Genomic DNA, 14097 nt, shown 5'->3' with positions numbered 1-14097 from the left:
AAACGAATAAAACTAAAGACAAATAGCTGGTCTTAGTGCACGTCCCATGTGCTTTATTGCTAAGCATGCAAGTCTACAACCTAGACGAACTCCCTCTCTGATTGAGACATTTGTACAAAATGTACAAAGTATGATTTCATACATTTTTGTACAAAAATATATCACTACAATTAGACTATTGGTTGCAATATGTGGCTTATTGGTCTTCCTATGCAGCATACAGTAGTCTTTACCATATATATAGTAAGCCTCTCTGCATATGTATTTCCAAATGAAAGGGAAAGCCTTGTTCCTTTTCTGGACCTGGCACGATTCTACCTCCACCAGCTCTGTAATTAGGTTCTGATGGGGGGATGACTCTCCTCTGTGGCAGTATCTTGGCTGGTGCCAGGCCTCACAAGACTGCGTCCACCCTCAAAAGTGTCAAGCGAATGACCTGCTCAGCAAGAGATGCTAACACTAAGGTGAGTGCACAGGAACGGACAGGCTGCCTTTTCCTCAGAATATCAATCACGACTTATTGGGAGAGGATGCCGCCAAGTTCTGAGGTCACAGATTCAAGCCCTGACTGATCCTTTATGAGCGAGTGCTCACTGGGGAGAGGTGAATAACTCCCTCTTCCATGTAAAACCTGACAGATCTGACGTGGCCGGCCAGAAAACAAGACACAACAGCAAACGTGGACGGCGAGGCCGTGATTTATTATCATGGGGAAAAAAAGGTTAGAGTACTGCTGAAAAAGAGATAAGATGATCTCTTCTGTGAACATTAGAAATTACCCTGGAATTTTCAAGCAAACAAAAAGGTTCCTGAATTGCTCTCCAAATGGTTTCAGTTAGGAAATCTGACTGGTGCAAGCTACTGCAGAGAAGAAAGGTACCTGCAAAACAAAAGCATATTTACTTTTATGACCACATTTAAGATTTATGGGCAGTGATGTGGAATGAATGACTGGCTTTGAAAGAGATTTATTGTCAGTTCAGTCTAATATATGCCACACCAGTGAGACGGGATTAAGGTGGGTTAAAGAAACAGCTACTTTTTAAGCCGTACAGGTGTTCGGTTCACCCACCTTTCACTCTTTATTTCAAGAAAACAATAAAATGCTGTGAATTTTTAATTTTTCGTCACCTTTGGTCATATTTCATATCATTGAAAAGTGAATGCCTGCATTGGCGGTTTCAGCACTAACGGTGAGCAGATGATGGATGATGGGGAGTTTTACTTTCCCCAAAACTCTTATTACCAGACAAGATGATGAAAGAGTGGGAAGAGAGGGAAAAGTAGGTTACACATATTAACACATACAGTCGCCCAGTTATATCACAGTTTCGTTCTATTTGGCCCAAACATCCACCTCACAACATGTGTGAGAGTGCAACGGCATATTAGGGCCAGCAAGGGGGGGAATAATATTCTGAGAAAAACAGCAGCCTTGTGCTTGACTCATGTACACAGTGTGCATTTGGCAGCTTCATTCATCCGAAAAGCTGACAATAATAAGTCAGCTGAGTCTGAAAATAATAAGCACGTTGACTCGCATGGGACACAAACCCTGGTCTGCTGGGTGAAAGGTCTGTGCTTGACCCACTCATCCACCATAACTTCTTCCATGTGGACTTTGTCACTCTTTATATGACATCACCAGACTTTCTGGCAGTAAATTTGTGATTTCTTTTATTTTTTATTATTGCCGCAGAGGGAGAGCACAAGGGAAAAGTATTCTTAAAAATGACTTGAACAATTAATCAAAATAGTTGGTGATCAATACTCTGTCAATCAACTAACTTGTTTGAACTCATTTCTGCTCCACGTGTCACATCACATTGATCATATACTTATCTTAAAGCTTCACCCCACTGAAGACAGTAGAAATATTAAGAATCCTTAAAGAAATTTCTTATCACCTAGACAGAAAGCTGGAGGGCACTACATAGATGATCTCAGCCTCAAGTGTTTAGCTTCACCATTTCCTTACAACATCAAAAGAATGACTGAATAAATTTACAGTGGGAAAGCAGGAAATAATTAGGCCCGCAACATTAATATTCTGGACATCATGACATAGACCATGTGCTGCTCCAGTGCTGGGATTTAAGTACTGCAGTTTTTCCTTGTCTACATCCAGTAGCAGTAATAGAAAATGGCACCCTGGGTTCACAAAACGGCATGATAAAGTTTTTATGACTTCAAAAACACCATTTTCCACTGACAGTCTACGCAAATGATGAGCATGCCATCTGGCCTTTAAAATGTAGTGAGATAAGGTCCTGAGATAACTGGCTGAGCTCACGTCTCGCAGCAGGCCCGAACTCAGGACCAAGGCCTGGAAAATTTTTACTGTTATAAATATCTGTTAAGTTGATTCTCCACTGTCTGATGTGGTTGTGATGTGGAGATCATACTCTAAACCCAGACAATGTACAGCATTTAAAGGGTGAGCATTACGAGTTATCTTAAAGGGAAACTTTGGTATTTTTCAATCTGGAAGCTATTTTCTCATAATTTTGTGTCTAAGTGGCAAATGGAGACAATATTTTTGAAATTTGTCATGTGTTATGAGTTGCAGCAGCGAAACAGGCTGCAATGTAATCCCTACAGGCGACTGTGCACAGTCAATTTACCTCCAAAAAAACTGCTTGTTTTTGCCACTGGCAGGCTCAGATTGTTATTACAAGTGTCTGACAACATTACGGAAACGACGCTACAGAGAAATGAAATATTTTTCCTTACCTTTCACTGATCCGGTCTGTTTGTTAGTGTGTGTAACCAAGTCTCACTCAAGTCTCGTTCTGATATCTCATGGACTATTCCAGATTGTCGAAATCATTTAGATTAGCTTTCTGTACTCCAGCACAACAAACTGTTCCCGGCACTCCTCACTCACGTTTCCACTGTTGTTTGTGGGCCGGTTGCAGAAAGCACCTTAAGTTAAGATTTTCTTCAAAGTCTGAGTTAACGTTTACTTGGGGAAAAAATGGTTGCACGAATCTTCAGGTCTTCTCCTTAAGGTTTCCTTAAAATGTTTACTTACAGATTAAACCGTTGCGCAGGAACCTGATCAAAGTAAGGACAAAAACATAAAGTACCTCTGATTCTGTCTTAACTGCAACATGGTTGAGTTTATGGAGATAAATGAGAAAAATTAAGGCATCCCAAGAAGAGTGCTCCGCTACCGGGAGAATCCAATGGACCCTTAGGGGGTGATCACACAGAAATGAGACGCTAGAGACGCGGACGCTTCAAAGACGCTTGAAACGCTGGAAACGCTTATTCAATGCGCGCTAGCTACTGGCATCTGACGCTCAAAAAGTTGAAAATATTTTAACTTTTCAGCGTCTACGTGTGTCTAAAAAGAAGCGTCTAAAAAGAAGCGTCTACAAAAACGCGCGTCTAAAAAGACGCCAGAAAAACGCCCGTCTAAATAGATGCTTGAATGCCAGTCAGACGCGCCGTATCATAGGAGAACAATGATTCTACTGGCGTCGCATTTCTAGCGCTTCATCTCGGTGTGATCACTCCCTTAATGATGAGCAACTGATTTTGCGCTTTAAATTTTACCAGAAGTCATTTAATGATTGTGAATGTTTGGGGTTGGATCACTCAACTTTCCAAAGCTGTGCTCTTTCAGCCCCTTTACAATTAATGATTGCACTGTGGTTTTATGCAACAGGATCTTTCCAGTCAGCTATTGGCAAGGTATTTCATGTAAGCCTTAAGTGTCATACTTAAGGAGCAGACTTAAGGTGCTTTGTGTAACTGGCCCCAGCACTTTTAATAGTAGTAAACTGACAGTGCACAGTTGCCCACAGGGATTACATTGCACCTGGTTTTGCTGCTGCGGCTGCAGCTCAATACTGGACTGAATACAAAAATGTTTGTCCCCATTAGTTACTGTGACACAAAAACATGAGAAAATAGGGTTAAGGTTGAAAATTACCTAAATTCCCCTTTAATTCAAAATGTATTCAATGAGAAAATGGAATCACAAAACAACAAGACTAAATGGCCAAACAAATCATCAGGTGTGAAAATGAGGGATACATAAAATATTTCAAATGCCTAAATGTATCAAATTTGCCACTGCTCATGTGGAAAATAGTAATTAGAACAATAAAACAACAGTCAAAGCAAAATTGTTACCTCAAAATTTAGTAGGAGCACATGATGTACAAGAGGCTCTATATGGCCTTCATATAGAAATGTGGAAAAGTGGATGGAAAAGTGAGGCAACCCTCAGCTCCAAATTACAGCAGCTTACACAATACCGTTTTTCCCCGCTTACGAATAAGGGAGTGACTCCCTGAGGGTCAATAACAACAGGTTTTTATGAGATGTTGCCATCGATGCCATACTGAGCTGATCTTGTAATAAGACTTAATCACCTAAGTGCAGTCTTGGATGCTGTCTGCAGGAGTTAACTTCACTCTATATAAACCCATTGCTGTAATAATGCAGACAGTAGTGGTGCTGGATACGTACCTGGGACACGCTCAAGTTCGTATATGAGCTTTGCACCGAGAGAAATTCTTCGACAGGAAGGAGAAAACGGATTTTGGAGTCAATGTCAATCAGCTGCTCCAGGTCAGAGGGCTCCGGGGTGTAACCCTGGCCTGTCAGGACTGACACAGCCCACATGTCCTCCTGGAAAAGAGTCGTTGATGAAATAAGTCATGGCACACAGGGTTATAGGCCTGCTTCATTCATTGGCAACATTAACAGGGGACTGATGAACATTAGCATCTATTGCTTATTTAGCAACTTTGTGACAGTGATGTCTGAGACAGGGAAGATGTACAAGTCTGACTCTCCCGCTTGGTATTCACTTCTGGATGGTGAACAGGGTGCTAATCATTCTTCTAGTCAAATGCCAAAACTCTGACAATTGCCTCCTCCCCATGGTGACTGCTTTTTTTCCTTGTGAGACTCTCTTTATGTCCTATGGGAGACAGTGGGTGGGTGGTGAGCTCATTGCAGCCCCAGTGTTGAGATAAGATCTTTCAGTAAGGCTTTCATGCCAAAGAAGATCACAACTCTGCAAAGAACACAGCTGTGACCTCCGAGCACTCTGAGAGGGGGGAGCAGAAGAAAACTGGCAGAGGGAAACAGCAAACACAGGGGTCTATCAACTAGGTGGAGCACCACGCAGAGCCAATACATAACAAATGAGAGCAACAAATTATTGTGACAATGATTCCTGTTTCGTATTTGCAGATCTATTCTAATCAAGCTACTCTAATGGTTTAACCATTGCAGTGGTTTACTTGGATGTACAGAATACTTTAACGCCAGACTTCAGACAGTTTATTCTTCGTGTTCACGTCTTTTGAACACTGCATGAACATGTGAGCTGTTAAACAGACATCACATAAAACTGTCCAGGACAGAAGGATAAAATCCCACCATCACTTACAGTGGAACACAGAAACTCATTGACTAGATGTAAAACACAGCCTTGGAGAAAAGTTTTACTCTTCATTCAGCATCACTTTGAATCCGTCCCACTGATGGTAGAGCCATATTAGCTCAGTTAATATTAAATGAATGTGGTGATTTTTCCACAGTGACTGATTCAACATAAAGAGTAACAGAAAGGATAAGAAATGATGCTATGCTAACTCTTCTTTTTGCTAACACATGAAGTCCATCTTAAAATGAATAGTGTAACATTTTGGGATGGTGATGATAAATATGAAGTTGCAGCCAGCAGCCAATTAGCTTATCTTATCTTATCTTATCTTATCTTAGCTTACTGTAGCTTAGCTTAGCTTAAAGCCTAGAAACAGGGAGAAAGTTAGCATGAGTCTGACTGCCACTGTTTATTAATTTTACAGATTCAATGAACGACACATAACATGATACTTAGTGAGCTTTGTAGGTGGTATATTAGAGGGATTTTATTACCTTTAAAAAGAGCCAAGCTAGTTTCCCTGTTTTCAGTAGGCTAATCATCCCCTGGCTCTAGCTTCATATTTAGCATGAGTAATGGTATTGGTAGATATTAAGCTAGGCCTGACAAGTCAGGAGACTGAATCCTTTTGAATCGTACTATTATTAGGGTCCGGGCAGCTAAGCTGCCAGGACACTATTGTAATCCTAGGTATTCTTCTTCTTTCTTCTTCTTCTTTCTTCTTCCGAGGAAATCATACTTCCCATGGGTGAAAACTCACCAAACTTTGCACAAGGGTCCAGTCTCATGCCAGATATCCTCAGCTATAAACTCAAGCCAATAGTCCTGATGGTGGCGCTACAGCAAGCGTCTAAAGTTCAAAACTTTGAAAATTCATAACAAATCAACCATACGTGCTACAACTTCACAACTTTCATCAAACTCTAGCCCCAATACTGAAGAAACGTTTGTACATTTAAACCTATTAAAAATTATGAAGTCCAGTTTTTTTCAAAAACTGTAAAATTTCTTAAACCTATCTCCTCCCACAATTTTTGCTCAATTGACACCAAACTTGCTACAGAGCATCTTCAGACTGTCCTACAAAAACTATGTTTCTCAGATTTTTGATTTATCAAAAATTGAGCCTACAGTGCATCAAAATGTTTGACTGTAAACGGTACTGTAAACATATACATGCAAATTCTTGCTAAATAAATCTTCAATGTTCATGAAAAAAATGACAAAATTCTAGAGTCATGGTAGATGATGTGTGGCAAATTTCAGAATTTTATCTCAAAAACTGAATTTTTGACAGCATTTTGAATTTTGCTCTAATGTGAACAATTGGAGTCAATGTAAAAATGGCAATTTTAAACATCAGTTTTTCACTTATGGAGCAAATCAATCATTGTTACAAACAAATTACCAACATCTCCATGCTGTCTAGATGCAATATGTGTATTTTCAGATTTTTGTCTTAATAACTGAATTTTTTACAGTGGTTTCAAATCTGCCTTTCCATGCATGGATGGCTGCTTTCCTACACAACAGTGAATGGCTTACTCAATTTGTGAAGCCACTGTTGAGTTGCTATTTGCCAATTAGCTCAGAGCGGTAGATGACCGTCTTAGGTTCCAGAGGTTGCTCAGAATTGCCTAAAAATGCCCGGACCCAACCCATCGCTGCGCAGCAGCTATAATTTATATGTATTTTTTTCTCCCTGTGACATATTTTATTTTATTTTCCCTTAATGTGTACTTTGTTTGGTTCTGTTTTGTTTGTTATCTGAGGTTGAGGTGGGGTAAGGGAAGGGGAGTAGGGGTAAAAAAAATTTAAGTACTGTGCTTCTGCCTTTCTCTTTGTTAACATAAATTTTATACCAGGGATACTCAACTTGTTTTGCCAAGGGGGCACTTTTGCAAAACAACAGAGGTCAATTAAAAACAAGTAGCAGCCCTGAATAGTTCAGGTGTATCAAGGGGCATCTCTAGGATTCACAGACCTTTTGGGCTTAGTCTGTCAGGGAAGTCCTGAGGAGTCTCTATGGGCACTTTTTTCTATAAGCAGGCTCTATTTTGACTACATTATTTACATTTAATGTGTAAAAAAAAAAATCCTGGTGTGAATAAATTTATTTTCATTGTGAATTAGAATATGGTCAGTGGGCCATCCAACACCCTATCTGATCATCTTGTTACAATGCAATGTTCTGTTGGGAAACCTTGGGTTCTGGCATTCATGTGGATGCCATCTGACACACTCCACCAGCCTGAACACCATTGTAGACTGAGTACCACCCCCATGGTAATGACACTCCCCAGTGGGAGTGGACCCCCAGCAGGACAATGCACCATGCCACACCACAAAAACTGCTCAGGAATGGCCCAAGGAGTCATCAACCTCAACTCTAAATTTCCCAGATCCTTATCCAATTGAGCATCTGTGGGATGTGTCCATACTTCACCTCATAACCCACAGGACTCAAAGGATCCACTGCCGATGCCCCAGTACTAGACACTACAGGACACCCCCCAGTGGTCTTGTGTCCATGCCTCAACAGGTCAGAGCCAAATCTGACCCAAGGAGGCCCCACCGTGGATCGAGGGTACCTCTGGGATACCGGCACGTCCCACAGATGCTCCATCAGATTAGGATCTGGTCAATTTTGAGGCCAGGTCGGCACCTTGAGCTCTTTGTTGTGTTCCTCAGGCCATTCATGAACCATATTTGCTGTGGGACATGGTGCATTGTCCTTCTGGGGGACCACTGCCATCGGGGAGTGCTGTTGCCTTGAGGGGGTATACTTAGTCTGCAACAGTGTTTGGGTTGATGGGGCAAGTCAAGTGGCCTCCACATGAATGCTAGGACCCAAGGTTTCTCAGCAGAACATTGCATTGTAACAAGATGATCAATGTTACTCACTTCACCCACAAATGGTTTTAATGTTTTGAAAGGGTAGGCCCATTGGTCTCTCTCAAGTTTACTGGTTATGGCCTTAGATTTACTGTACATACATGCGAGTGGGATCAATCTCTTCCTTAATTCTCAATAAGAAAACAGAAAAGCATTTTACATATGTCAAAGCTTTCCTTTGATAAAGCAAGACATTATGTGCACTACTGCGGCACCAAAATATTCTACGATTACTGACTGCTACTGATTTACTGCCTTGGGTTACCAGAAGTACACACAACTGTGCAACTTGTTAGGATGAGAGTCAGTATCACAAAAAGTGTGTGAGGCAAACAGGGAGCAGCAGCTTGTGGTTGATGTGTCCCAGGGGATTCTGCCAAGAACTGAGTGAAGTCCTCAGAACTAAAGACACATCACTGCCAAAGTCCTGGTGACATAAATAATGTGCTCGCTCCGTTTTGACCATTCATAATAGCATGCCTCGGAATAACAGGAAGTCTTCCTCAAGCCAATAAAAAAACCCAGAGCATCTGCGCTCCCCTCAGTTTGGTATCTGCCACCACAATTACTGCAGTATTGTTCTAAAAGTCAAGGCAAACATCATAAATAGAGCAGCAAGACATGAAAAAAAACCTCTGGCAAGCTGTCCTACGGATGCAGAGCTGTCGGGGTCAAGCTAAATGGAACCGTATGTGAAAGGTAAGTATGTTCCCTTTTGCTTCCCAACAGGCTTCATCCCATCTGACTTCAAACTGGCCTCACAGCTGCCAGAAGGGCTATTAAAGCAAATTAATACTTAAAATAAAAAACATTTGAAGTTTGCACAGTTTAGATGGGTTGACAGTGAAACAGCCTACTGCTTCCAGGTGGCACAGGGTCTCAGATGAATCCTCAAAGAAAAACAAGAGGCCTCAGTCTCTTAGCTTTAAGCTTTATCAGCACACCTTCACTTTTAATGCTGATATTAGGGCTATATGAATTTCGCAGAAACACCACAGAGGGAATTATTATGAAAGCCTGGTAACAAAATGAGTCCATAACACTCGGCCTTCCATGTGAACTGCATATGGCACTTGACATCTGGTTCATAATCTGAACTGCTTTGAGGAGTCAGAATCTTCTGCCCAGAGGCCGTCTGAGCTGCCAAGCAGTCATCAAAACATGGATGTCTGACCAATGTTTCGCTATGTGCTGTTAAAAGGGGCCAAAGTCTCGTTGAGTTACTTAATGCCTTTAATAACGGCATTCAAAAGGCCAAGTGTTAGATAATGACACAGATTCTAACAATTAAGATCATGAAAGGAACATTTTATTGACACCAAGATTGTTTTTAAAGGCTGTGGCTAAACTCTGGAAGCAATATTTGCTTTCTATTAACGATAATGTTTTCAATGTAGAAAACATTAGATCACAATATTAGATCAAACGTTGCTTGCAGAGGCAGTGGAGGGGATCATCTCCTGCTCCCCATAAGAGTTCTGGACATGAGGGGGAAGTATTAAGGAACTTAAAAAGGAGAGAGACTCATCCTACAGCATATGTTGTCTGTTAGGGCTTCATGTCAGCCTACCTCGCCGTCTGCGCCTCTGGCACTGTCCTCTTCCTCTTCGTCTACTTCTCGGAGGAGCTCAGCCAGACGCTCTTTCTCTGCCTGAGTCAAAGGCACGTGCTCCCCCTCAGAACTTACTTGCTGTTGAATTTGTTTGAAATAAAGACAGAGAGAATGAAAAGTATTACTTGCATAAAATTTATCTTCTTTTCAGTGGTGCCCTGCTAAGTGTTAATATGTCTTTCTCTTTCACTACAGCCAAATACTTTCCTAACTGGAAAAAGAAACAGTCAAGAGGCCTGCTCTAATGCGACATACACCAGGACTGCATCTGGCCCAAAGTGAACTTTGACATACCTCGATGTTTCTCTTGACAAAGTCCTTCTGTCTTTTCTTGCCTTTGGAAGCTCCACAGCGGCTGCCTTCAAATTGCTCTTCCTCAGTCTCCTCATGGCCCAGTTCAAGTGATCCTCTCGAGCTGTCTGGCCTCCTTTCACCTGTCAAGCAAGCCACAATTAAGATTCCAAAGGGTAAATATTGAAAAAGTAAGTCAAAGGTCAGAGTTCTAATAATAACCATTAGTAAAATCTGATACAAATCACAGAGTTTCAATGGGAGTCATTTTGCAACCATGAGTTCTTATTCCATCATCTGATCCGCACAATTAAAGACTAAGCAGCTGCCTGAACAATTTTAAAAGCTGAAATATAAAAATCAGACTACTCTCCTCATGAATGTGAAGACCGTGCTTGAACTAATGTGTAAGAAGTTCAAGGCCCCATAATAACATGCAGCCAACCTGCCTAAATGTCTCTAAACAAAGCAACACACTGAATTCCTCACAGTTCCTGGGCTGCTTTTGGGGAGAAAATGTTATATTTTTCCTCAGGGATATCATAAAAAGCCACAAGATCTTGATCAGGAAATTGTTCATGAATTGCATTGCGGGTATACTGTTATGCATTTACTTCTGGAAAATTGTGTTAGTGCACAACTGTTTGCACCAGCCTACCATAAAGGGGGAAAGGAAGCTTAAGTTCCCTGAGCTCATGGTGCCATCAAGTGGACAATCTAGGTAGCACAACTGTGAACTCAACTAGCATGGTGATAAGTGTACTGCATTTTCTATCATGTTCAATTTTCACGAACTGACTGAGGTGGAACCAGATCATTGTTTTGTAAGTCACAAGTAAATCTCAAGTCTTTGTACTCAAGTGCCAAGTCAAGACAGGCAAGTCCCGAGTCCTAAACTTTGAGTTTTGAGTCCTACACAAGACATAATGCATCATACTTTTTAATCTTTGGGCTTGGGGGAAGGTATCAACTATTTTCAAATCAAAAGGCTCACGTGAATTCACGAGTCATTGGTGTTTAAGTCCAAGCTGAATTGCAAGTCGACTTGTTGCGACTCGAGTCCACACCTCTGCTAACTCACCTCGCTCCAAGTACTGGCTTTTCCTTCTTTCATGTTCACAATCAGGAACCTGAGTTTCAAACACAGGCACAAAGTCGTCCTCCTCTTCTGTCACTTTAAGATAAAAACCACATTTAAGATGTCTGACAGTGACTGTGTGTACTATTGCTGATCTGTATACTATTTCCTATGCTTACCGGTGGATGCTTCCAGAGCCAAAAACAACCTTGTGTTCATGGCTTCTCGGGCACATTCAGAGTGACCTTCAGGCTTATTCTGCTGCAGAAAAAATACAGTGTACCATCACACCATACACTTACCACCTGTTTTTAGTCAGAAACAGTACTCGTCATGTGAATTGGTAATGTAAGTGGAGTGAATGTAAAGATTGTGCCTACCAGGAGCTCTTGCCAGAGTTTTGCTTGAAGCTCTTTCCTTTGACGTTTGACTTCTTTTACAATACAGATCTTTGCAGACAGTATTTCATCGAGTCGTCTCACGTTCTCAATGGCTCTCTGCAGTTTGGATTCTTCCCCCTCTTCATCAGTAACATCAAGGTGACTCTGACCTAAAAGACAAACATTATATAGAGTGTGGGGTAACTTAAAACTGGACCATCCTAAAAGCTGCTCCATCAGAACACTTACCTTTGTCAGGACTTCTGGCTGAGAAGTTGATTGTTTCATCAGAGCTGCTCTGGATCTACAGGGATTTGTTTTCTATAGTTACTGAAAATTATCCATCTTTGTAAGTCAGTTATCATGAGTAGTGTAATGTCGATGCATGGTCTTTACCTGAATATCAGGAGCATCGTTGGTCAAAACAACGAGGGCGTTGCTGTTGCGTGGACTTGTAGGACAAATTCTGTCATTATGAGGCAATGACACACTCGACACACGGCTACCTGTTTGCTCACTCGATGCAGGTCGAGAAATGTCATCTAAACTACCTCTAATGATTTCCATACTTTGATTTTCTTTGCTGTATTTCAAGAAGAAAACTAAAAGAAAATAAGTATTTACTACTGTTAAAGTGCTGCTGCGTAAATAAAACCACTTGTCAACAGAAACTTCCCAAAGTTTGCCCTCCCATTTTTTGGTAACTACGGACGCAAACATTCCCGGATGTTGTAACTATGGATATATGCATATGTTACTATGGCGACCGGACGAAATCGAGGCAGCCCAGCTGATGTTTCTATTGATGCAGCTAGCTAGCGTAGCGGGTAACAGGCTAGCCAATAGGGAGCTAGCTAGCGGTTAGCTACAGCAGTACCGCTCGGTTCGCTAAACCATATTATCGTCATTTTTGCAGCCACGTTAAAATCGTAAATGTAGCTTAGATATTCTGGATAAATGTCTACGGTGTGAGAGAGCGAGGGTGGAGGATTCGAGGCCGTGTTTTTGTGGTGGGTAACGGTAACCAACGAGCCTTTTTCATGTTTAGCTAGCGTTAGCAAGCTAGGAAGTCTAGTATTGATTATAGCAACAATAAAAAACAGCTGTAGTGTTCTCTGTTTGATGTTAATAAGCTATAGGTGGTAGCATAGTTGCTAGCTGGTTATCATAAACATTACATGCAATATGTAAATGTTTATATATTTCGTTTTGGCCTTGTTCTCTGTAACGGTATCAACCATGGCTATAATGGCTAACAAGGAAGCACCGAAAATGGGTGTGTGGCCGCTGAGACAGAACCATTCAGAACCAGAATTATGTTTTATATATGGGAGATATAATTATATAAAGCCGTTGCTTCGCTTGAAGAATGAACGGCTGTAAACAGAGGAATTGGCACTGGTTTCTAATTAACGCTAGCTTGCTAAATGATAGCAGCATTATTGCTAGTTGTTTTTTTCCCTCAGTCCTGTCATTGTACCATTTTACCACAATCACACCCATTTCGCTGGCAGCTTTCCAAGCTCTGCAGAGTACCTGCGCCAGGCAGGTGACAGCATATGGCCACGCTATGAGGGGCTGCTTTGTAAACATGATATATGTGTACATTTTTTGTAATTACTTAATTTATTTTTTCCTGTTCATACCAGGTTGAGTTGACTCTGCAGGGGAAGATGTGCAATGGAATGGTAGAGTCAATATCAAACGCCTTTTGGTCCCACACCTCAGCCACGAAACGATCCTGCTTGTTGCTGCTGCTACTGACTGCAGTGTCCACTGGGCAAGGGTCAGGTAAGAGGCAGAATTTATGTTTGGACACCCAAAAAAAAACACAAAGCATTATGGAGGATGTGTTAACCATTCTTTTCTCCACTGAAGAAACAATATGAAATTTAAGTTTGTCTCAACACAGACCAAATGGATGTTGTCATGGATGTTAACATATGCCAGTTTATCATCAGTAATAGTACAGCGTTAATATAGGGTGTCTGTAGGTCCTTAAAAGTAACATGTCTCAAATTGAGTTAAAAATTAAGTCATTAAATATGCTTACATTTGAATTTGTGACATCTTAATTGCCACAAACATTTTGTCTCATTTCATTTATCCATCTTTTTATTCCTTTTTGTCAACATGAGTCAAGCTCTTGTGCGTAAACTTCATTTCTGGGCCCGTATTCACAAAGATTCTCAGAGTCCTCTCAGGGAGCTCCTAACTTAGCCTAAAAATTCCTGGCAAGGAATCTTAGCTTAAGAGTGATTCAGGAAGTTCCTGAGAGCAACTCTGAGCAAGGAGGGGACAGAAACTTTTATCTTAGTGAGGAAGTGTGGTTGACCCCGTTGCTAGGTATGAGCAATCTTCCTAAAAGCTGTGATTGGTTGTTACAAAAAGAAAAAAAAAAGCGCTCCTAGTAATGAATGGACAGTGAAAT

The 14097-nt window shown here is 41.2% G+C and overlaps 2 protein-coding genes across 4 annotated transcripts in view; one reads left to right on the top strand and one right to left on the bottom strand.

The window, feature by feature from the left end:
• Positions 1 to 12348, bottom strand: part of fsip1 (fibrous sheath interacting protein 1) — a 48913-nt gene extending 36565 nt beyond the window's left edge. For both annotated transcript variants that reach the window (XM_050062019.1, XM_050062018.1), the window contains exons 1-8: positions 12063 to 12348; positions 11916 to 11970; positions 11667 to 11836; positions 11466 to 11547; positions 11290 to 11382; positions 10212 to 10351; positions 9876 to 9995; positions 4483 to 4644 (exon numbers count right to left, since the gene is read on the bottom strand). In XM_050062019.1, the coding sequence (XP_049917976.1) occupies positions 4483 to 4644; positions 9876 to 9995; positions 10212 to 10351; positions 11290 to 11382; positions 11466 to 11547; positions 11667 to 11836; positions 11916 to 11970; positions 12063 to 12233 (993 nt within the window). In that variant the 5' untranslated portion in view covers positions 12234 to 12348. The remainder of the gene's footprint in view (positions 1 to 4482; positions 4645 to 9875; positions 9996 to 10211; positions 10352 to 11289; positions 11383 to 11465; positions 11548 to 11666; positions 11837 to 11915; positions 11971 to 12062) is intronic.
• Positions 12349 to 12455: 107 nt separating this feature from the next.
• LOC126400991 (sushi domain-containing protein 6-like) overlaps positions 12456 to 14097 on the top strand; it is a 9034-nt gene continuing 7392 nt past the window's right edge. The window contains exons 1-2 of one of the 2 annotated variants that reach the window (XM_050062015.1): positions 12456 to 12676; positions 13316 to 13457. In XM_050062015.1, coding sequence (XP_049917972.1) covers positions 13340 to 13457 — 118 coding nt within the window. In that variant the 5' untranslated portion in view covers positions 12456 to 12676; positions 13316 to 13339. The remainder of the gene's footprint in view (positions 12677 to 13315; positions 13458 to 14097) is intronic. The other variant, XM_050062014.1, reaches the window with a different exon arrangement.

Source organism: Epinephelus moara, chromosome 14 (genome assembly GCF_006386435.1).
Source record: "Epinephelus moara isolate mb chromosome 14, YSFRI_EMoa_1.0, whole genome shotgun sequence".
NCBI classification, from domain to species: domain Eukaryota; kingdom Metazoa; phylum Chordata; class Actinopteri; order Perciformes; family Serranidae; genus Epinephelus; species Epinephelus moara.
Note: the sequence above shows the minus strand (reverse complement) of the source record. Positions and strands in the feature narration are given on the sequence as shown.